Raw genomic sequence first — 24,778 nt, forward strand, 5'->3', positions numbered from 1 at the left:
TGCATTTCGATACGTTTTCATTTTCATAGAATTTCAAGGTTGACGTCACAAGATAGGTACTTTTTTACAAATGTAATGAGTAGGTACGATATTATTAAAGAAACCAGTGTTGTTTATAAAATGTTTGGTGCAGTATTTGGCTTAAGAATGCAAGACTGTCCAACAGCAAACACGTTGAACAGTGTGATATCAAAAAGACCCAGCTACTTTATATCAATTGAAGCGTGGTTGAAGCGATGCGGAACAAAACGATAGGCAAAAAGAAAGCAGTTATAAAGGTATCGACTTATCACATGCGTAGGTTATGTGTGCGTGAAACATTCTTGCAGGTTATTACGAAACACTATGAAAGTTATACGAAATGAAATGCTCAGCTGTTTTTATAGCTAGGTATACGTATATAAAACAAGGCTAAGAAAAAACATTTAAGACAGGAAGAAAAAGTACACTATAAACCTGTTTATGATAAGTTACTTGCTTGTAAGTTAACGCAATAATCAAAAACACAATTTATAGATTGAGGAAGGACGTACCAAAAACAGGCTGTAACATCTCTCAAGATCAACGATTTATAGGAAATAGTTAAGAATTTTTAACCAATAAATAGATTATCATCATGATATACCTAGGTACCTATTGTGTGAGTACCGAAACTTGTACCTATACAGGATTCTTACGAAATACTTTAGACCAACTGCGTGTTAAGTAATTGTCAACGTTCCAATATCAAGCAATTCGCTGCAGAAATCATTATAACAGGTTGCAAAACCATTAATTTGAATGTACCTTATAGTTGCGTGAGTTATACTGTACCTAGGTAATGTTTTTACTATTACCTTATTGCGATTGCTGCGTTGCAATATGGTGTCATGATGTCAACCATGACTGCTTTTCCCATACGATAATATAGGATTTAATGCTTCGATAGGTTCAACAGTATTGTAATGTTTATTTGATACTCTATAATTGTAGTTCAAAAGATTACATGACTGGTTTGGTTTGTTGTTTGTACTTATTTCTTGAAACGATATTAGATACTTAATTTTATAAAATATACGAAAATAAGGAGGAGTTGCTCAGTCGTTACATATAAGTACATACATATTTATATATTTTTTAAATGTTACTTTTTTAATGTTTTTTATATATTACAAATCTTATCCCTAGATAAGGTCAAATGCCCAAGTGAAATTGGTTTATCTATTAGTTTTTGTGTGATATTTATTTAAACCACTTTATTGCACAAAAATACAAGGACAATAATAAATGAAACACTTATAGAAATACAAAGGGCTGAAATTTAAGGTGATATCTTTAAAAACATTAAAATTATAGTAGCTACAGCATATTTTAACTGTATAACTATGTGCCGACATTATTAGGATTTATTTTCATGATAAAATTCCCTATTTTTATTACATATAATATTATTTTCATTTAAAAAATCAAAACTGATAAAATAAGAAGAATCAATGGATTGACTACTAAACTAGGGTAGGTCCGGAAAGAAAATTCAAGATGGCGGCGCCCACCTCACTTTTCCCGCCAATTATTGACAAGTCACTTTCACTGTACTTTTCCGAGGCAACTGCTAATTGCGGCACTCTTTTGGCATGCTGATGGCGACTGGTTTTCTTTTTAAGGAATGAATAAAAAATGTACCAAAGTCGATTAGAAACAAGAAGTTTCAATCGACTTTATGTATCCCGACTTCCTAGCTGCTTATATTATGTTCAGCGCATATAGATCGTATATTTATGTTGATATAGGTACGAATAGCAACTAACTTCGATACGTAATAGTTAATTAAAAACTAAACAGTCGTTCATCATGACCAATCCATCACCGGCTCACTACAGAGCACGGGTCTCCTATCAGAGTTATGAGGGTCTTGGCCATAGTCTACCACGTTGGCCAAGTGTGCATTGGCAAACTTCACAAACCTTTGAGAATATTATGTAGAACTCTCAGGCATACAGATTTCCTCACGATGTTCTCCTTCACCGTTAAAGCAAATGATATTTGATTACTTAAAACGCACTTATCTAAGTTAGAGGTGGGTGCCCATCCAGGATCGAACCTTCGGCTTCCGATTAGGAGGTGGACGTCCTACCACTAGGCTATCACAGCTTCATTTCAGTTTAGTTCAGTTCATTACGAAGAAGCTACGTAATAATATTAGCAATCGTAAAAACATAGTAACAAAAACGCATAGGTAGGAAGGTAATTTTTTTGGAGATGTCTTGACGTAATCTTATTAAAGCTAACCGAAAAGTCTTGAACATATAAGTAGGTATGACTTACGAGTAACAAGCAAGTCGTGAATCGGTGATCAAGCATGTTTTTCGTCATCACGTGCCGATTCGCGTCACGCATTCATTGATAGGTGGGTTAGCTTGATCGCCTACACGAATTGCTTCTTTCATTACTTTCATACAATACGAGTAGCAATAGAATGTATTGCATTGGTAGGTACTTGCTTGCATTTTGGTTACCTACTGGCGGACTGGCTTCAAAATAATTTGCCTAGTTAATGTCGAACTGTTAGCGATATAAACATTGAACGCACCTTCCAACACTATAACTTGGCTGGGTGCATTTTTCTTCTTTCCACGCTACGGCACAACATGTCTTCTTCTTCCACTCCTTTCTGCCACCCTTCAACGGATCATCCACCCCATAGGAAATATATTCCCTGGTAACTTATAACTCTTCATCAGAGTCATCAGAAAAACTGGTTTACTACGAAAACTTTGTGTCTTTAGGATTTCTTTATCTTTAGGTAGGTATTTATCGTAAATCAAGTAGCTAAAGATAAGACGTAACAGTAGGTATGTGGTACACTTCCATGTGTAAATTACTCTAAACGTACAAAGTAAACTATGCGGTCGAGCAACGGGATTGGGCCACTGTGTGTCGTTGTCATTTAAATATTTAAACTTAATGCTTAGTACAGGCTTAGTACACTCAAATTATTGTTGCTACCGCTTTGCCAATAAAATTTTTTTTTTTTTTTTTTTTGATTTTTTAAATAGAAAATATTATATATTATTTTATTACTCTACAAATCATGCCCACGTGAAACTGGTGCCAAGAACACTGGCTGGATATCCGGCGCTGGACAGCCAGGCTGATCTGTTGCGCAAAAAAATAAGCCAGCCCTTCTGTAATCCGATAATGCTATTTTAATCGCGGTGAAATGTCTTACATAAAATTTTTATCCCTAAGATTTTTATTTTTATTGTAATTGGATAAAAGTATTAGGAAATCAATTTGTCGTAAATGTCACTGATCTTTACTAGTTATTGTGAACTAATAAGTTGATAATAAGATTTTTTTCAATAAAAATAGCGAGCAAACGACACGTCACCTGATGATTTATGGCCGCCCCTGGCTACACTGGAACCGTCAATGAAATGCCGGTCTTTCAGGAATTAGTTGATTTTCAGGAATTTCCAGTAAGATGGTATAACTCTGTACAAGTACTTATTTGTCGAAGTATTTGAGTTCAAACGTCGTTTTTCCTGTTTATCCACTATAAATAGTTGCAGCATATACATAAAACCCATTGTTTCTATTGTATCCTGCCTCCATTATAAATAGGTAGTAGGTAGGTCATCACTATTAATAAAATTTACATATTTGCTTAAAAGCATCATTTAGGTATTTTCATAAAACTCTATTTATTAGGTACCTATTCAGTTCTAGTTTTAGTAGATAGGTTTTACTTGTATCTGAATAAAAAAATAAAAAAGGTAAAAGATAAGGAATAAAAGAAAAAAAAGACGTAACTGTAACAAAACTATTAATGGATATAATATAAATGACATCACTAACTTTATCCATGAGGTATTTTAATTTTGTTCCGGCAAGTAGGTAGGTATCTATTTACCTTAAGCCGGAAAAACAATATGCTTTATTTTGTTAAACAATTTATACACAGCAATTAACATTATATACAAAAAACAATAACAAATAACTACAACCGAGTGACATATTTTAAATAATTTATGATCAGCTGAATAATAAGACGACATACAAACAAGTTTGATGCCTTTGATGATGAATATTATGAAGTCACGAACATCATTCGAATATAACTTAACGTTTATTAACATAAACACATGCATAGAGATTAATACGAACAAATCTGTTGTTCCACAATTACAGCCACTGACTAAATTTGTTTAGATTTTTGCCCTCATTGAAAGAGGTTTGAGGTTTTTAAACAATAATTCTAGATCTGGAAACGAAAATTAATAATGTTGGATATTTCTGGTAATCAAGACACTTATTAATTATGATCATCGAATTTAGATAGCAAGTTATCATTGATGATTTAGTTAGGAAGTTTTCAGGATGTGGAGGATTTTCCGGGATACATAAATAAAAAAAAAATTATTCAATTAAACTCTTCCAAGTACTTTTGAATCGTCTGCGTCGTCGGAAAATTACGTAGTATAATGTCAGTCGTCTTTAACTATGTCCATGCAAAAAATCACGTCGATCCGTTCCTCTGTTGTGACGTGATTGAAGGATAAACCAACATCAAACGCATTTTTGCATAATTTATAATATGGATAGCGCTTATTATTTAACCACAATTTACGTTAAGGTTATGCAGCACTTGTTACCCAATATTTTAACTACCTTTGCAACAAAACATAAAAAATATTAAGAGACTGTACGAAACTAATGCGCATGTAAATAGTCCGAGGTCTCACCTATCGCACATCCGAAGTATGAGGTCGGCATTCCTTCACGGTACGTTGGCCGGTTACAAAACGCATTTTACATTATATGGGTTCAGATTCACTGCACTGGGGCCGATCGCTTGCAAAACCACGAATTGAAACGATTTTAACTGATTCTCACTGACTTTTTCATATCATCATCATGATCACACCTCGCTGGCACACTACTTAGCACGAGTTTCCTGTCAGAATGAGAAAGACTCAGGCCATAGTTCACCACGCCGCGCTGGTCAAGTGCGGATTGGCAGACTTCACACACCTATGAGAACATTGGGGAGAACGGATCGAACCCCCGACCTCCCAAGTAAGAGCCGATATCACGGCTTTTACTTCTTCATATACCTAACAATGTAGCAACTAATCACAGTAGGTTCCTAATCAATTAATGTATAACTAGTCTGTGGTGGATTGCTCTAGTTTCACGCATAAGTATCTACTACGAACCGGTTTAAAGATATATTGTATCTTGTCTAAAGCCATGGTGTTTACTGATAAAATTTATAAGCCGATTATGCCATGGCATCATCGCGTTTATAATAATAGATGATGCATAGTTTATGACCTCAAACAAGCAATTTTTTATAACGGATAATCTTAGGCAAAGTTGACCTTGTTGATAAGGCCTTCAATCATATTGTAAAATGGCTGCTGGCACTGTATATAGGGTTATTTTTAAGACTGTGGGACTTTTTATTATCTATAATATTATGTAACTACCTACTACTTAGTTTAATAGTCTTCTATTAATTTTATTTTAAAATACATGGACTTTTAAGTTAAAATACCAACTCGAAGTAGCAGATACCAACATGCGTAGGTTGAAATTTATACAGTGTCTGCTATTAGTAAATTTTTGAACTTTATTTGGAAGTTTCGATAGAGCTATTGACCTTACTCCAAAATCACAAGAGCTGTGAAATTTAAACTTTATAACGTTCAGGATAAAGTAAATAACCGTCTGGCGGGTAATTTGGGTCTACTGTCCACTTGACGCCATTTGAAATGCCGTGTTAATTGATGAAACGATTAAAATATATTTAAGATTTGGGCAACATAGACACAAAACAGACACATATATTACTGTACAATAATTGATGGTGGCCTAACTAACTAGGTCGGACGAAGATACATCGACTGTTTAGTGTACCTTAGTTTAGCTAGATTACGATGCAGCTTTATGCTAGCCAGCTCACGACTATGGACTATGAAGTCACAGCCAACGCAAGATCTACCTGAGATCCCCAGTCTCACTTCAGGGAGTCCGAAGTAGCCTGAACAGCCTTCTAGACTGGTGGAGTGAGCTTAGATGGCTGTAGTGATGACCCCAGCGGGAAGAAGAGTGATGACTCCACTTCTCGCACAACAGACGAAGTTGCCTGAGAGAGAAAACCTGCCCATCAGAATGAAGATGAAAATGACTATGTAGTTTGAACCCGGGGTCGGGTGCAAATCTAGTAGAACCCACAAACAATGTATGCAAGAAACTGAAAGTTTTGGTCGAATCAAAAGCCTTTATGGAATGCTACTGTAAGACAGTGCCAACCTCTGACCTGATTCGTGTTTTGCACACGTGGGCTAAATGAAAAGCGAATTAGTCAGAGACCTTGCATATAAATAATAAAGGGCAAAAGGTTCAGGTCTTTCGAAAGTATTTTGCTTTATACTTAAGTGTTACTCCGGACAACGCTACGGACAGTCTAAAATTTGCGACCAGCAGGTAAGCTGCACCACTAAGCTATCAATGCGTTCTTAATACCAGACTAGACACTTGTTTATGGAGTGGTTAACCGTCAAACGTCTTACAGAATTCCTCACAAAATGCATTCGAAAATCTATGACCACTCTTTCTTTGACACCAGACTTTTCTAGATCTTTATATTCGCTCTGATTCTTTAGACCGCAAATGCGTTGACGCCGTTGTGATGTGGTACCTAATAACTATAAACACCCAGAAAACTTGAAAAATTGCTGATCATGGGAAAAGTCAAAGGGAACAAAGTGATCCTATAAGGGTTCCATTTTTCCTTTTGAGGTACGGAACCCTAAAAACTAAGAAAGATTAACCTCATCAAATAAGAAAGCGCCATACTCCGACCACGTTGTTCTCCACAGTGGCAAGAATAGTTAGAATGGAGAAACATCGGCCCAGAGAAGATTATCCGTACCAAAGAACATGCATAAGGTAAAGATACAGACTCTGTTCTACAATATACAAAAATACTGAACAAAAACTGGATACTATTTCCATTTTAGCTATCTATTTACAATCTTTAAAACTCTGTGTCTGCTTGGTATACATTTTTTGCTCCATGGAAAAAAGACAAACATCCTCTCAAGAGTTTAAGGCCTAAAGCTTTTTTGCTCATTATTTACTCACGTTTCCCGCGACCTTTCTAACATTAAAAAATGTATTATCTTGTCTCTTACTCATCCCCATTTCACATGAGTGAGATGCACATAGTGAAGCTATTCTCGTAGGACCGGTCTCATCGGTTTGTGGAACAAAGATTTCATCTGACAGCGGTGAGTTTAAAACGATACTAAACGTAAATTCTTCGATTATCGAGAAAGTATCATCGGATCTGTAATCGAAATTCATGCGACTGTTAAATCGATTCAAAATCATTGATGGAGCCAATTAGGGCGTCCAAAAGTCACGTATTTTATGTATTTTAGATTAGGTAAGTATCTCACATTCCGTTTTGATTTCTGTTTGACTCTCTTAAAGGACAGTATGAATATGAACTGAAGAAGACCATCAAAAAGAGTTCACAAAAATTCCCAGTCTCCCAATTACCTAATCAAGTCTGTGTAACATTTCACACTTCCTTGATATTTCTAATTTGCAATGTAGGAATGTGCCTAGTAAAAAAATTATCATGCTTAATTCCAACAATAATTTTATTATTTATCAATTGCTTTCCTACTATTCAGTTGTTTTGTATTGTTTTCTACTATTCAGTAAATATAACTTTGCCATCAGGGTCCTCACTTCCAACTTCTATACAATGGAATCGTTAAGGATTTCATTCATTATTGAAATTGGAAAACCCGTAAAGGCAATAATCAGGCGTATAAACCTCGTTGAGGTCAAGGTCGGTGTCGAGGTGTAAATTCGGAAAGAGTGGGCGAAGGCCTACGCGGTTCCTGTTATTGTTTGCCTAACAACTGTAGCTAGAATCAGTGTTAATATATCTAACAAACAATTAATTAATTCAATCGAGTAAATCGAATTCGATTGAAGATATAGACAGATGGCATAATATACTTATTGCATTATTGATTCGATTGTATTAACCTAATGAGAGACCAACACTACCTTTTTTATTAATGGGTATAAATAGCGAGAAAATGAGCGGGCGGGTCACCTGATGTTAAGTGACTACCGTCTACCATGAACCTTTGCAGCAGTAGAGGAACTACCATTGTGTTTCCAGCATTTCAGGAATTTGTTAATCCGCGGTCTGCCTCTTGAATAACACCATGTTGAAATCTAGTAGTCAATCAAAGGAAGATGGCTCTAGAATTTGTATCTGATTTATAAACTACATATTTGGGTTCGTTTTAAGAAAGTTTATTTAATGACTTACTTATGTAAGAGGGCTTAAAAATATTTTGGAACTTGGGATATTTTGGATATTTGGGATTTTGGATTATGCTTGGATCGCCTAGAAGTAACAAACCCTGATAAAGTATCTGCCTTATAACACGAGTAACAAAATCAACATAGCAAAACGTTTGCGATTTTTACGATATTAAAAAAATGAAGCGATAAATGTCAATTAAAATTATATAAATGTTTAAGGTAATAACGCGATAGATATATCAATTAAAAATAGATTTACAGAACTTGATCGAACTTAAATATACAGTTGCTGTGATAATAATGTGTACTTAAATACAGGAAGTTGATATTACTGAATACTAAAAACCTTGCCTTTCAAGGTAGGTATCTATTATAAGAATTCGCGTGTTTGCTGCATTCAATCTAATGTTTAGCTGCAAATGTATGTCGTATCACTTATCGTGTGTGTGACAATGTGAACGTGACTGATCTAAGTACGTACAGCCTTGGTTACATAGATTCATACTATGTATTACATAGGTATTAGACGGGCTCCCTGCTGCAGTGGTAAGTGTGGTCTTATTAGTGGGAGGCCCCGGGTTCGATTCGCGGCAGGGGTTTTGAATTTTATAATTTCTTAATTTATAGTCTGGTGGGAGCCTTTGGCCGTGGCTAGTTGTCACCCTCCTGGCAAAGCCGTGCCGTCAAGTGATTGAGCGTTCTGGTACGATGCCGTGTAGAAACCAAAGGAGTATGGGTTTAATGAAAACTGCCAGGTTAGCCCGCTTCCATTCTAGAGTGCATCATCACTTACCACCAGGTGAGATTGCAGTCAAGGGCTAACTTGTATCTGGATAAAAAAAATATAAACAATCACGTAAATTGAGCCCAGACTAGAGCTGACAAGAAGGCTATGGTCGAGGAAGATAAATATAATTAATAACAACGCTAGTTGATCAAATTTATTTTTCTTTTAGAGGACGAAAGTTGAGTTCTTAGTACCAAATTGCATTTATATGATTCGGCAAACGTTAACTTCGCCCAATACATTGAAATAAGGTAGGTATGTACCTAACTTACTCCTAAGTGGCAAGGACGAAGAACTGTTAAAGTTGCTGTTAAGAGGGCTCTCTCCGTCACTCGTTTCCACTCGTTTCATACAATCGTAGTTCCAATTTCATTTGAATATTAAGCAACCAAAGTCCATGAAATTTTGCAAACATATTCTAGAAACTAATATCTATGTCTGTGGTTTTCCAGATTTCTGTTAAAATATTCGATTTCAAAGTTACGCGGTCTTTAAAATTTTCATACAAATCTTTGAGCCCCTGTAATTTTAAAACTACATATTTTTAGAAAAATCTAAAACACCACAGACACAGATGTTAGTTTCTAGAATATGTCTGCAAAATTTCATGGACTTTGGTTGCTTAATATTCAAATGAAATTGGAACTACGATTGTATGAAACGAGTGACGGAGAGAGCCCTGTTAAAGTCACAATTTATCGATTAAGACAGCGAACTTAGATAATAAAATAATTATGATACTTGTTAAAGCAGAGGTATATGTGTGGCAATTTTTAAGATTTAAAAAATATTACGTGAAGAAACAGAATCCGTAAACTTCAAGGAAATATCACTTGTCTTACAGAACATAGTTCTTTGATTTATCATCAAATTAATTTTAGACATGACTCTACCATTGATAGCTACATTGTTATACTAATCACGTTCGGCCTAGACCTTCAGCTACGCATTAAAATCATATTCAAATTGTCCCAAATAGCTGAAGCAATGTCGCGAGGTGTTGTATAAGGACTGGAAACTTGTACTGAATATACGATCGGTCATTAGGGCCTTACTTTCGAATCAACCTTTAAACGACCTAAAGGAAATGGCGGAACCGCGTTAACATTGAAAAGGCTGTCGAGAAGAGGTCATACGAAAATACAAGATCTACAAAATTGATTTAGCCAATTTCATCTTTAGCACAAAAGGAATTAGCGCTAAAATAGAGCGAACAATGCTGAAGTCATTAACACAGGTGTAGGACGTCAACTGAGAAATGGTTGCGAAGAATTTTCATAACGCAAGAGTGAATGATGCAGGTAATTGAACTGACACGAGGAGTTAATGGATTGATGAAAACCGTAACCGTACCTTCATGGAAAATATTATGTCACATAACATATAAAAAGAATTAGAAAACTAATTGCGGGCTAATTTTTATGACATTTAAATCATATTATAATCTTGATTATAATGTGTTGTAACTTGTAAGCAATATGGAATGGAACGTCAAGCTGAAAACCAACAAGTGTAAATTAAAAATTTATAACACCCCCGACGATCCAAAGTATTTGAGTTTTCCAAAACATCATTTTCAAATAAATAATTATGTATTTAGGCAACGTCCATCTTGACAGCTTGACATTTGTCAATTGACATAATATTAAGAACCTAACGGTTATCTAACCTTCTTTTATACAAGAAAACTAGAAAAGAGCTGATAACTCTTAAACGGCTGAACCAATTTTTTTGGATTATAGCTAAGAACACTCTCGATCAAGCCACCTTTCAAACAAAAAAAACTAAATTAAAATCGGTTCATTCGTTTAGGCGCTACGATGCCACAGACAGATACACAGATACACACGTCAAACTTATAACACCCCTCTTTTTGGGTCGGGGGTTAAAAAATGAATTTAAAAGTGCGTTAACTATAGAAATAGATAAAGAAGATTATAAATCAATTATTTAAGTGCATTAGATAAAAATTATAACAGAATGTGCAGTTTCTTTAAAAAGGTAATAAATAGGTAAGTAGATAGTTACAAAGGAATTTCATAACGCCAGATGCTCAAATAATAAGACAGGAAATAATGTGCAAAAATGTTGTAACAATAAACATAACTAGATATCAAATCCCTATTAATTAGATTTCTTTCCTTATAGAGAAATAAATAAATATCGCAAAAGGAAATACCAGTTTTAATTCTTTACTATCAAACAAAATATACTGAACACTGGATGTCATTAACTCATTACCATCATCATCTCAATCCATCGCTGCCAGGTCACTACTGAGCACAGGTCTTCTTCTTCGTCTTCTCTCAGATATGTAGGTTTCCTCACGATGTTTCCCTTCACCGTTAAAGCAAGGGATATACAATTGCCAGATTTCATACAGAGAGTGAAATCTCCGTCCTTAGCTCAAAATATAAATCAGTCAATATAACCGACAGTTCATTATCCATTCATAGCGCGTAGTTCTAGGCTAAACAGTGAACTGCAGAGCGCAGGTTAAATTGTTGCCAACAAGCCTTTCACACCGGTTTCCGTGGAGAAATTTCGCACGACACCAAATAAATTACTCGTCTAATCCACACATATGGTAATGGAATCTACATCTTCTAAGACTTTATTTAAAAGCTGTATTTATAACAGCATATAGTTTGGAAGAAGAAGATAGTTTAACGCTGGACTATTGAAGTAAATATAATATTAGTGATTTAAATCGATTTGATATACGTTCCTTATAATTATATATTATGTTGAAAGTTTTAAAAACTGTTATTGAGGAAATCTAATCAATACTAATTATATAATGCGAAAGTGTGTCTGTCTGTCTGTGCATCCGTGTAACCAAGCTTGTTGAAAGGTATTGAGACAGATGCATCGTGGGCATGAACAAATAGGCTATTTTTTATCCCAGTAAATCATAGATTTCCCGTGGATTTTTCGAACCAAACTAAATCCATGCGGGCGAAGCCGCGGATATTACCTAGATTTCAACAAATCTTTGAGTTATCTTTACCTCGCCTACTAAACACGTATTTTTATTTAATTTTACAAATGAAGATGGTACCTACCTTTATCTCATTATGAATTATAACAGTGACGGGTCATAAATTTTGCTTTTTCATCTATTCGTTTCATAAATGTTAGTAAATTACCATCATTACTAGATTAAAAATAGATGCAATCTGAGTTAGGTCCATATCCCTTTCATAATGATGTCGATTCACAACCGACTGCTAATTAATTTAATCTGGGTAAATCTGTAATATCTGAAAGAATACAAAAATATGTGCCAGTGAGCAAATATCTGTTCACAAATTAGATAATCAGACTAACTAAAACCGTATTCATATTGTGGTCACTAAAAGTCACAAAAATAAGCGATAACATTACGACCATAGTTTAAAGCAATGAAGAAAAATCCTGACTCACTGATTGGCTCATCAACGCCCAGTCCAAAGTTCTTGATCTAGAAAGCTATGCTAAGAGGTTCCCTTTATAATGTAAGCAAGGTATAATAATAAGGCTGGATTTGTCAAAATACCGATGAAAGCGAAGCCGCAGGCGGTTGCTAGTTAGTAGGTAGAGAAAAAAATTAAAAGTGTAAAACGTACGCGTGTAATACACAAATGTAGAGCACACTTCACAGAACCCATAAAAAGGTTACTAACAATACTGTATTCGTGTGGTCTGACTCCAGAATAAAACTCCATAAAAGTTGTATTGATTTACTCAATCGCCATACAATAATACCATGGACGTATAATAGAGATCAGTTCCCTACAGTGGCAGAGTGAACTACAGTGGTATGAAAGGGAATGAAGCTCTTGAAGTCTTGAAAGAACAGCAGGATTTTCAAATGTGTTCCATAGACTGTTGTTTGAAATAGCAGCTGCATGTAGGATTTTGCAGCAAATAGAGGTGATATACCTCTACATCACAGAATAGATATATCTGTCTTAACAGGGCTCTCTCCGTCACTCGCTTCATACAATCGTAGTTCCAATTTCATTTGAATATTAAGCAACCAAAGTCCATGAAATTTTGCAGACATATTCTAGAAACTAATATCTGTGTCTTCTAGAATATGTCTGCAAAATTTCACGGACTTTGGTTGCTTAATATTCAAATGAAATTGGAACTACGTTGTATGAAGCGAGTGACGGAGAGACCCCTCTTAACTCATGAACATGATGCATTGCTAACACAATACTTATTGTGCAGTTAGACACCTGTCTTATACCGTATACACTACTTCTGACCACCGCATCCTTGACACGCAAATATAGACATTAATGTAAACACCAGTATAGCTAATTTCCCCTGTCAATAAATCATGCAACGCCTTGCTCCAATAGGTTCTAATTGTTACCATGAAAGTATTTGTAAGCAAAGGTAATTGGGGTAAAAATTACGCGCTACTGTACAATTTGTAATTTAAACGTCTTCTTCAGTCTAGTTACTAATAGACAATAGTTAGACACATACTACCTATATAGTAAGTATATACCTATACCTATTAAGATACCTATTATAGATAATAAAAAAACCTAGACCTATACCTATCATAGATAATAAAAAAAAAGAATACCCGGCTGAGTTTGTGGGCTCTTCTCAGACTTGGACGCGTTTGGAACCCTCGTAGCTTTAGTTTTAAGTAATTAATTATCACCACTATATCGTACAAGTTTAACAATTTCGACCATCAAAAGGAGTACAATTGTACCTACTTTGAATAAATGATTTTGACTTTGACTTTGACTTTGACTTATTGTCCAACTTTACTATAGGTAGGATTTCAAGTAATATCATACACCTAGGATCTTGTTAGTAAGTAATTATAATGAAACAAAAGTCAAGTTTTTGTGGCTGTGTGTCTTATGATGTTATAACTTATCTAGCTATTAAACTACTAAAGTCGGTGAAAAAAGACCATCTAGAATTATAATTTACATATATCTGCGCTTTGAAATTAACGTTGCTGTAACTGCCAAGGTTATCTAAAATGATTGATGTTTCTGTTTGTTTTACGTTTCTACAAGACAAATTGATAAAATATATGTAGTGATTAAAATAATGTTTATTTTCCGCACAGTCGAATACCCGAGCATCGCAATGAGTTCCTTACAAAATCATTACGGGAAATAAGTTATGGTGTTGGTACATTAACAGGAAAGAAATAGTAATATAGTGGTAATGGCCGGAGATGAAGCAACGCCAAAGAAACCAATTTTCATACACAGACGATTAAGATCTTCTTGATGTACCTACCTATATTGAAACAAACGAAACAGTTTTATGCTTATATACACTAACTCAATAAGTGGATTTTCCTATTTGCACAACTTGATATTTTGATCGATCGAACTTGAATTGACCAAAAATTCAATTGAAGATTAACATAGAAATCTACTAAAGAAAACATTGAAATGGACACTTTCAACAAATTGTAATAAACGCCTTGACTTCGTTGGTTTTTCTAATCAAATGGTTTGTTATATTTGTTTACAGCTAAACTTGCGTATTTAAATTGGGTAAGTGTAACAACTGTTCTCTTTTTTTGTCCATAACAATTACTCTATTGACAACTCAAACGAATAATAATTTAATTCTTTGAACTTCGAAGGACAGAAGATATAAGGACTATAAGAATACTGTGTCGTTGGCACTAATTTATTGTCCTTATACATTATTTATCCACAAATTTATTAGACTAAAAAAATAACAAGTCTCCACTTCAAATTACACAATAAATTCTAATGAAAACCCTATCTTTGGCTACTGCCTGAACGTGATTCATTGAGGGGGACCTAATCCAGAAATTGGTTGGTCCACCAGATCTTATTCGACCGACAGGCCATTGTTGCTGATAAACGTTGTTGCTAGGCCTAGAAGATGTCTATCTATTTACTCTTGTCATAAAGCTAACTACATAAAGTGGACGGGAAAACGCCGGAAGAGCGTCCCATATCCTAGCGGTTCGAATTAGAATCGATTTTTTCATGTTCGCAGGATTATAATCTACATCTTTATTCTCCGTCGTGTAAGTACGCCAGGTTAAAACAAAACTTACCCGTAGGAGGTCTTTCCTTAGGATAGCAGATCCGGAACAAGCCGCGCGTCCTCGTGAAGTAGAAGTACTTTGTGTTGAGGCTCTCGAGGATCGCCTGTGAGTTGATGTCCGTGTTCTCCGTCACGTATGTCTGGAACAAGGATAAAGGATCGTTGAAACCACGAAATAAAAATTTAACTACATATTATAATAACATGGTCGCTAACTATGGGCCTCATAAAAATGCTCACAGTCTCAGCGGGCGATGGAGAGAGGCTTGGAGTTTCTCTACGCGATCAAATCAAAAATGAGGAGATTCATAGGAGAATCGAGTAACCGAGATAGCTCATGGGTTGCGAAGCTGAAGTGGCAATGGACAGGGCACATAGTTCGAAAAACTGATGAATTTTGGGATGCCAAGGTGCTGAATGGCGCCCACGCACCGTGAAATTAGCATAAGGTGCTAGTTACTTATGTGCAAACCCAACTGCGGTACAAAATTTACCTAGTACGCGACAGGTTGAAATGCCAATCGGTGCGGAGCGTCCCCCCGCCTCATACCCCGCTTGCCATCTCGACCTGTCGCGAACTATTAAGTAACCTATCTTGTCAGCTCAAGTCAGCCAACAAACATCAGAAAGGCTAGGATCGATTCTAGTTAATTACAAAAAAATTATAAAATAAAAAGGTGAATATATGTAAGAATAAATTAATATATACCAACCGTGAAATTGGCTTACATAATAACTACTTAAATTACTAATAACAATACAAGTTTTTTTACATAACAAAAATGTAGCTTTGCGCAACGCAAGATATCCGTTTTCAACTTGCAAATAATACTTATACCAAATATCCTCAACTTTCAAAACTAATTACACAACGACCGACATTAATTACAATCTAATAGTATGTAATATCAGTGTTTATTGTGATATAAGAAACTATATGCGACGTTTATCGAACCGACGATCAAACCCATCGTACTATCGCGATGGCTTGCGAGCTTCAATTATTGGGACACTCTGAAGAAATCTGTATGTTTGAATTCATCGTGCGACGAAAACGCATCGTGCCATTGTACGAGATTCGTTGCCTACGAGTATATTAGGACGACGGGAAAGGAATCTAATTTTCAAAAATTCCACTAGATCGAAACCGGATTGGGTCGGTAATGAATAAGTAGTTTAATTAAACCTTAGCTTATTGACCGCTTTCAAAGTAAGTAGGTAATATCTGTCTATACATTTTTGTGGCCTGTTGTTGTAGATTTATGAAAAGCACTCATTCAAGGACGTCACAAAAGTCGTTTACAGGGCAGTGCATTTTCTCAAATAGCTCACGTTCCGTTTATTTAATCGCACTAAGACAAATACACCATTTTGTGCCGATAGTATTGAATACCGGAATTCTTCCGATAGCTTTGTCATCGGAATTTGTAGAACGCCAGATCGTTACAAACAGGTATTAGCCGTGAGAAACCGGTAATGATTAACATTATAAATGGGCTTCGTTAGAATAGAAATTATGCGAATTCCATTATTGAACTCTGAGTGGGAGTGAGTCAATTTACTCTGCGAAGTTGCGCTCAATGCTACATTTTACTAAAATGCAGTCTAAATTTTAGTCTAGGCAAAATGCATCTGAACTAATAATAGGAAAATCATATTGTTCTCTATCTGTCAACTGTCAATGTCACTTGAAAATTACTAAAATTACGATTTGCACGGAAAATGCGTTGTTTGCATAAATTTTTTCCCACACTTACTTCAGGCTCCGGCTTCACTGCAAATATGAAAACCTCAATGGAAGCCTCAATATTATGTGACCTTGGGGCCCGGGGGCTCGAACTCTTTTTGAGGAAATTTCGAAAAGGGTTATCGAGTCAACCGGGGACCCGAGAGCTGGCAGCTACCTTAGGCACAAAATTAGTTTGGCCATCCAAAGGGGTAATGCTGCCAGCATCTTGGGTACAATGTCTCGCTGCGGTAGTCTCGATGAGGTTTTAGAGTTGATTTAATTTATTTTAGTTTTAATTAAGATTTAAGGATTTAAGTTTATTTTATATAATTATCAGTTATTATTATACAGATAATTCTGTAAATTAAATAAACTTTCTCAAAATATTATATTTAATTTATTCCGTTTGGTTATCGTCCGATTCCAAATTAGCTGTCACGAGCAGTAAACACACGTATTACGTGTGCCTTCGCGGCTTTTACGTGGAAAAGAAAGTAGACGGGCTGCCGCTACCTCACTGTGTAACGTGCATTATAATTTGCGTTGACCTAGCTGTTGCTCGTGACTCCACCTGCGTGATAGAAGATCGATTGACAAGGTATTATAGCCACGATATCATGGCTATCGATAACCATAGTACCTACCTACGCCGTAAAAAACACGTAACATTTCCAGCTATTTAGCATTTTAATGGCGGTACACCATAGAATTACAATCTGATATTACCTAATGCCTAACTGCAAAGTGAAAATTATGTGGGAAATGATTTATGGTGTAATGAGTGTAATATGAATTTTCACCTTTAAAATTATTCATATAAGTATCTGTCAAAAAGACTAAAGCAGTGCCTTCTAGGCAGATACCTACCTAAATAGATAATATTAAATAGGCTAGTTCAGTTGATCAAAAAATTTATATAATAATTAAGTATAGGCGAAAATACAAGAATTTTAACATCCCGGATGTTGATAAACAATCTAGGTGTCTAATTGTAGATGATCTTTATTTCTAACAATCCACGGACAAATTGCATAAAAACTACCTACCCACAATCCTACAAGCTATTATTTAAGTAGGTAAGTTTTTTGTTATAAGTACAATCTGTTATAGTCATACATTCGTATTTCGTACATAGGTACGAGTACATAATACTAGGTATAGAAGAATCTCGATTAGGCACTGGTAGACTATACGATCATCAGCTGGAGGGTAGATATCAATCACTCCTTGTAAAAACCAGTAGCGCACCAAATATGGTTTACTTTAATAAGTTACTTGAACATAACTAAGTACCTACCTGCCTAACTATTTATTTTTCGATAAGAAATACTTAAGTACTATGTATAGTATACTTAAGTATAGTAAGTATATAGATTGTAGAAGTTCGGTAAGTAAAGTCCGTTTCTCGTTATCTTGAAGAAAAGGTAAACAAGTAGCTTCTCGCTGAAATGCATGAAGTGTACTATTAATATTACTATATAGCGAACAAAATACATATACCTATATATTTTTATTATGTAAGACATCAATGTAAATAAAGACAATATAATACGCGACCCATACGAGCTCTCTCTTCTTAAATCAATGCTTACGACCTTGTTACGAGTACCCCAAACTGACAATAACATTGACAGGTTCTTCTGGAGTCAGGCATTATGATGCAAAACCTAACTCCAGAAAGCCTAAAGCTCCAGGTAAATCGCGTAGCTTACGTTACTGTGCGAAGGTTCTTGCGAATTGTTTCTTTTAAGTAATCTAAGGAAAATGCAACTACATATACGGCCGAGTTTGTTGTGGGCTCTTCTAGATATATTATATAACCATTGACTTATATATATCGCTGTATATAACCTTCCACTCTGGCTGCCTGCCTGCTAGCAGGCACCAAAATGTGCAGGCAGCAATGTGTAGAAGCTAGCTTCTACCTACATAAACTATCACACTAATATTATAAAGGCGAAAGTTTGTATGTGTGTGTGTGTGTGTGTGTGTATGTTTGTTACTCCTTCACGCAAAAACCACTGGACGGATTTGGCTGAAATTCGGAACGGAGATAGATATTATCCTGGATTAGCACATAGGCTACTTTTTATCCCGGAAAATCAAAGAGTTCCCACGGGATTTCAAAAAACCTAAATCCACGCGGGCGAAGTCGCGGGCATCGGCTAGTGAAAAATAAAAACAGTAGTTAGTTAAGTAAGTAGGCACTTAGACCAGTCTTGTATCAAGTAATAAAAAGATTTTCTACACTATCGGAATGCAATACCAGTCGCAGTAGAAATCATTATATGACGAGAAACCTCAAACCTGTCTGAATAGCTAAGCTGGTAATTTCCTAAGGAGAAAATAACAGAAAGATTATTCATACTAATACTAAACTTAATGCGAAAGTGTGTCGGTCTGTCTGTGACCTTTTCACGGCTCAACTACTAAACCGATTTTGACGTTTGGCACTGAGATACCTACTCGAGGCTTGCATCCTGTAAACGGACAATGGACATGATGTACTTATACTACCAGAAAAATCAATTAATCCCGTCCGATTTCAAAGACCTAAATCCACGCAGAAGTCGTGGACATTATCTAGATTGTATGAATTCAGTAGGAAATCTAAAAACGCCCGTAATATATTTTTCCCTTAATTTTAGCTATTTGGAAATGATTATCATTTCAAAAAGTTCTACAACATTTGTACCAAAAACTTATGGTTACCCTTATTATACCGAACGGAGTCAGGCGTCAGCTATAGGTATTATATTTTTTGAGTTAACGCACCATTTCAAAATTACAGGAGCTCGAAGTTCTTGGTAGAAGACCTTGCTTCACTGCTTTCTGTATTTCGCAATTTTTTGCTGGAGGAAAAATTCTACTCTAATGAGGCGGTAAAATACATGCAATAATTCTTAATAGGTTACATAAACGTCTACATATTAAATAGGGTATAGAATATAGATATATTTGGTTCATCAACAGGAAATTATGTATTGTTTATTGTTTCACATATCAATTGCACGTGACTATTTTCAGCCAAGGTTGAGTACAAAAACCATTGAACTAATATCAAACTAACATAAAGTAGGTAAGTAAATATGTCTAATTTAGCGGAAATCCAGTTTTTGATTATAAGGTATAGTTTACATTTAAACAGATTTTTTTTGTTTTTTTTAAAAAGAATATTAGTCATTTTAATCATGACTAACATTCCCCTTTCCCCTCCGTAGCGTAAAGCTTTTGCTAGGAGTGGATACGACAATAGTGCAACGGCTGGGGTTTGAACCGCCGACTTTTCGGAAGACCGTTGAGCTATTGAGACTCGTTGAGATTTGGTAGGTACATGATAATTTACATAGAAATATAATTTTATAATAAAATGTTTGTACAATACGCGGCCCTATCGCTAAACTCATTACTTGTGACACAATAAACATTTCATCCAAGAATAAATTATAACATAAAGTATGACACATAAAACGGGCTATTCAACAAAAAATGTGATACCGCGATCTAATTACCATTATTGCTAATAATTTCCTACAAAAAACGACGAACCAATCTTCTTAATTAGGTATGTGCAACAAGGCAATTTCAACATTGCACTTTTATCGACAGGCGGTACGCAATTATTGATTCCCACGACACGAATCATACACGCATCTCACAACTATTGTGTTTGTATTTCTGCTGTAACTAAAGCCGCGTTGACATTATGAGGCAATTTTTTAGGGTTCCGTAGCTCAAAGGGAAAAACGGGAGCCTTATATGATAACTTTGTTGTCTGTCTGTCCGTCCGTTTCCTGAAGAGTGCCCCATACCCGGTCTTCACCCAACCAGATCCCCTAACCCTCTTTATATCGCCGCCCCATCTTGCTGGAGGGTGCCTGATACTACCCACGCTTACTTGTTAGCTTGTTTTTGTAGTCTCCGTTCTAATACTTTCCAGCTCCACTGGCCATCGCTGCTACGGCAAACATGGTCTGTCCATTGCCAATTTAACTTGCTATAAGTTTGGGGCTATGTCAATGATCTCAGTTCTGTGGATCTCTCCATTTTGAATTCATGGAGAGACTCTGTGGAGTATATACATATGACTCCGCTGGTGTTAAATGATACACCCAAAGTTATGTACACTGGTTTATTGTTACCCACATTATATAATACACAATAAGAAAATTTACACTAAAGTTGTATTTACAATGCTAACTAATTATTTACATGGAACAGAATGCGTTCTATTCATTATCGCGAGTCGTCCACGAAGGGGACGCAACGAGTGTCTAAGTAGACTGATGAAACGCACTGAACACTGGGAATCTGGGGAAAGCCTTTTTATAGTCTTTCCCCGTCCACCGTACTTGTTTACGCAGAAGCCAGTAAATACCGGTTCTTACCGGCTGCGCGCAGGTGTGTTTAGCAGGTGCGCTCGCAGCTGCGATATGCAGGTGGCATTCTTGGAATTTGCCCGCCGCGATTTACCGTCGTCACACAACAAACAGTTGCGCGACGACCAAAACGCGGTCTAACCAACCTACAGTGGTCGGTCGCCACATCAGCCCCCCCGGAGACCTTTAGGGTCGATAAAAATCCGGGAACCTAACTCGGCGACCAGAGCGAGAGGTAGTTTGACCTGCAGGTGGTCGCTCTGAAGGAGGGACCGCGATAGAATCCCTCGCAGGTAGAACAGCAGCTGTTGGAGTAACGCTACCTGGTTTATCCGTTAGGATATAGGCTGGCTTCAACCTGTCTATCGAAACGGTAACTATTTTGCCTGCTACGTCGATCTTAAAAAACTTATCATTCCGTTCCACCACCCTAAATGGGCCGGCGTATGGAGGTTGCAACGATCTTCTGACAAAATCCTGTCGTAAAAAGACATGCGAAACCGTTGACAAGTCTTTAAAAACGAATACTTTGCTCGAACCATGGCGAGCAATGGGAGTAGGTTGTAACTTCTTCATATGAAGACGGAACCTGTCAAGAAAATCGGTGTAGTCAGTCTGTTTGTCAGCAGATGGCTCGAATAGATCGCCGGGTAGCCTGAGTGGCTCTCCATAAACAAGCTCGGCACTGGACGCTGAAAGATCGTCCTTCCATGCACTGCGAATTCCTAATAGAACGAGTGGAAGTTGTTCGGTCCAACTATCATTCGCGTGACACATTAATGCTGCTTTAAATTGTCGATGGAAACGTTCCACAAGACCATTGGCAGCCGGATGGTACGCAGTCGTTTTAAGATGTTGAGAACCGATCATTGCTGACAATTTGCTGAAGAGGTGCGACTCAAACTGCTTTCCCCTATCCGTTGTCACCTTTAGTGGACAACCGTAACGGGATATCCATGAGGAAATAAAAGCTTTAGCAACACTCTCCGCTGTTATATCATGAAGTGGTACTGCTTCAGGCCATCGCGTGAATCTATCGACCGCGGTGAAACAGTACCTGTACCCGTCAGAAACAGGGAGAGGACCTACTAAGTCTATGTGGACGTGAGAAAAACGGCTAGACGGAAGTTTGAAATCGCTAACCGGGGCATGTACGTGACGCGAAACTTTAGATTTTTGACAGGCGATACAGGAGCGTGCCCAGTTGCGGCAATCTTTCCTAATACCTGGCCACACGTATCGCTCAGTCACCAATTTAATAGTGGTCCTGGCGCTAGGGTGGCTTAACCTATGAAGGTTATCAAAAACTATCTTTCTAAACTCTGGTGTTATATAAGGGCGTTGCTTAGTACCAGAAACGTCACAAAATAATTTTACAGATCCGTAATGTACTTTTTCTAATTTTAGAGACGAACCGTTTCGTAATAATTCCCTTAATTCGGAATCTGTAGCCTGTGAATTAGCTAACGCGTTTAATAGTCCATCTACCGGTGTAATAGCCTCCGTCCTTGATAGCGCGTCCGCAACTACGTTGTCTTCTCCGGCGATATACCGAACATCCGTAGAAAACTGCGATATGAAATCAAGATATCGAAATTGCCGCGGAGAACACGAATCCAAGGGTTTTCTAAATGCAGAGACTATCGGTTTATGATCGGTAAGTATGTAAAAAGGTTTTAATTCGACCATATAACGAAAGTATTTAACCGACTCGTAAATCGCCAACAGCTCACGATCGTACGCGCTGTACTTACTCTGAGCTGGCGTTAATTTCCGCGAGAAGAAACCGAGCGGCTGCCAATGCCCTTGAACTTGTTGCTGGAGAACCGATCCGATAGCGGAATCAGACGCATCCGTAACGATAGTAAGAGGGGCAGATGAATCTGGATGAGCCAGAAGGGCAGCATCAGCAATACTCTCTTTGCACTTGTTAAAAGCTTCTTCTAAAGCGGGAGTCCAGTTAATTTCGGTACTACTTTTAACTGCTGGGCCACTAAGCAGACCGTGAAGAGGAACCTGTAACCTAGCAGCACCAGTAATAAAACGTCTATAAAAATTTAACGCACCTAGGAAACGCCTAAGGTCCCGAATAGCCTTTGGCCGCGAAAAATTTCGTATGGCCTGGATTCTATCTCCGATAGGTTTAGTTCCGTCAGGAGAAACCAGGTAGCCTAGGAACTCTATTTCCTGAACGCCGAACACGCATTTGCTAGCATTAAGCAAAATGCCATGTTCGTTGAAACGCTGAAAGATTATGCGTAGGTGCTCGACATGCTGTGGCTCATCGACCGAAGCGATGAGTACGTCGTCGATAAATGGAAAACAGAAATCAAGATCCCTTAGGACTTCGTCCATAAAACGCTGAAACGTTTGGGCAGCGTTGCGCAAACCGAAGCTCATGTATGGAAATTCGAAAAGTCCGAAAGGTGTCGTGATTGCCGTTTTTTGTACATCATCAGGCGCTACAGGAATCTGATTATAAGCACGCACTAGGTCTAGTTTACTAAAAATTTTACAACCGTGAAGATTATGAGAGAAATCGGCGATATGCCGTACCGGGTATCGATCCGGTACGGTACGAGCGTTAAGCGCCCGGTAGTCACCGCAAGGTCTCCAACCCGTGTCCTTTTTAGGCACCAAATGTAAAGGCGATGACCAAGGACTCTCAGAACGGCGCGCGACACCCGTGCGAACCATATCTTCAAACTCCTGCTTCGCTATTTTTAACCGATCAGGCGCCAACCGCCTCGGCCGAGAGCAGGCAGGCGGGCCAGATGTAGTTTTTATAAAATGTTGCGTTTGATGTTTACATTCCCGCTCTAGAGGAGATCCAGTCGGCCTCACAATGTCAGGGAACTCCATCAGCAATTGGTGGTATTTAGAATCACCAGTAACCGCGACTTTGACCTTAGGGTAAGCGCACGCGGATGCAACCAGGGCAGCTGATGTAAGCGACGTAGTCTTATCAACTAAACGAGCGCCTCGAACATCAACAAGTAAGTTATAAAAACATAAAAAGTCAACGCCAATAATAGGTTTGCTGACATCGGCAATTATAAAACGCCAGTTAAAAGAGCGGCGCAGACCTAAATCTAAGGTAATGCTTAGCCAACCATAAGTAGCTATGACGGTGTTATTGGCAGCAAAGAGTTCAAAGTTCGTCTTTGGACGTTGCCGTTTACCTAAATAACTAATCGGGAAAACGCATAAGTCCGATCCCGTATCAACTAAAAACTGCACTTTAGTCTTTGCGTCGGTTACGAACAATCGACCGCACACCGAATCACACTTATGGTAGGGGACCGAATTACACTCTTGGTAGGGGACAACATTACACTTGTAGTAGGGGTCATCCTTACACTCGTAGTAGGGGTCATCCTTACACTCGTAGTAGGGGACAAAATTACACTCTTGGTACGGGGGAGAATCAGACTCGTGGTAGGGGATCGCGGCCGACGTAGACGGCCGCGCTACTTTAAAAAATGG

The 24,778-nt window shown here is 37.3% G+C and overlaps 1 protein-coding gene and 1 long non-coding RNA gene across 3 annotated transcripts in view; one reads left to right on the plus strand and one right to left on the minus strand.

Annotated features, from left to right (window-relative positions):
- LOC123871914 overlaps positions 1-24,778 on the plus strand; it is a 575,184-nt gene that overhangs the window by 364,743 nt on the left and 185,663 nt on the right. The window lies entirely within an intron of this gene.
- LOC123871903 overlaps positions 1-24,778 on the minus strand; it is a 67,888-nt gene that overhangs the window by 13,004 nt on the left and 30,106 nt on the right. For both annotated transcript variants that reach the window (XM_045915951.1, XM_045915950.1), the window contains exon 2: positions 15,195-15,324. In XM_045915951.1, coding sequence (XP_045771907.1) covers positions 15,195-15,324 — 130 coding nt within the window. The remainder of the gene's footprint in view (positions 1-15,194; positions 15,325-24,778) is intronic.

The sequence above is a fragment of the Maniola jurtina genome, chromosome 14 (genome assembly GCF_905333055.1).
Source record: "Maniola jurtina chromosome 14, ilManJurt1.1, whole genome shotgun sequence".
Taxonomy (NCBI): Eukaryota; Metazoa; Arthropoda; class Insecta; order Lepidoptera; family Nymphalidae; genus Maniola; species Maniola jurtina.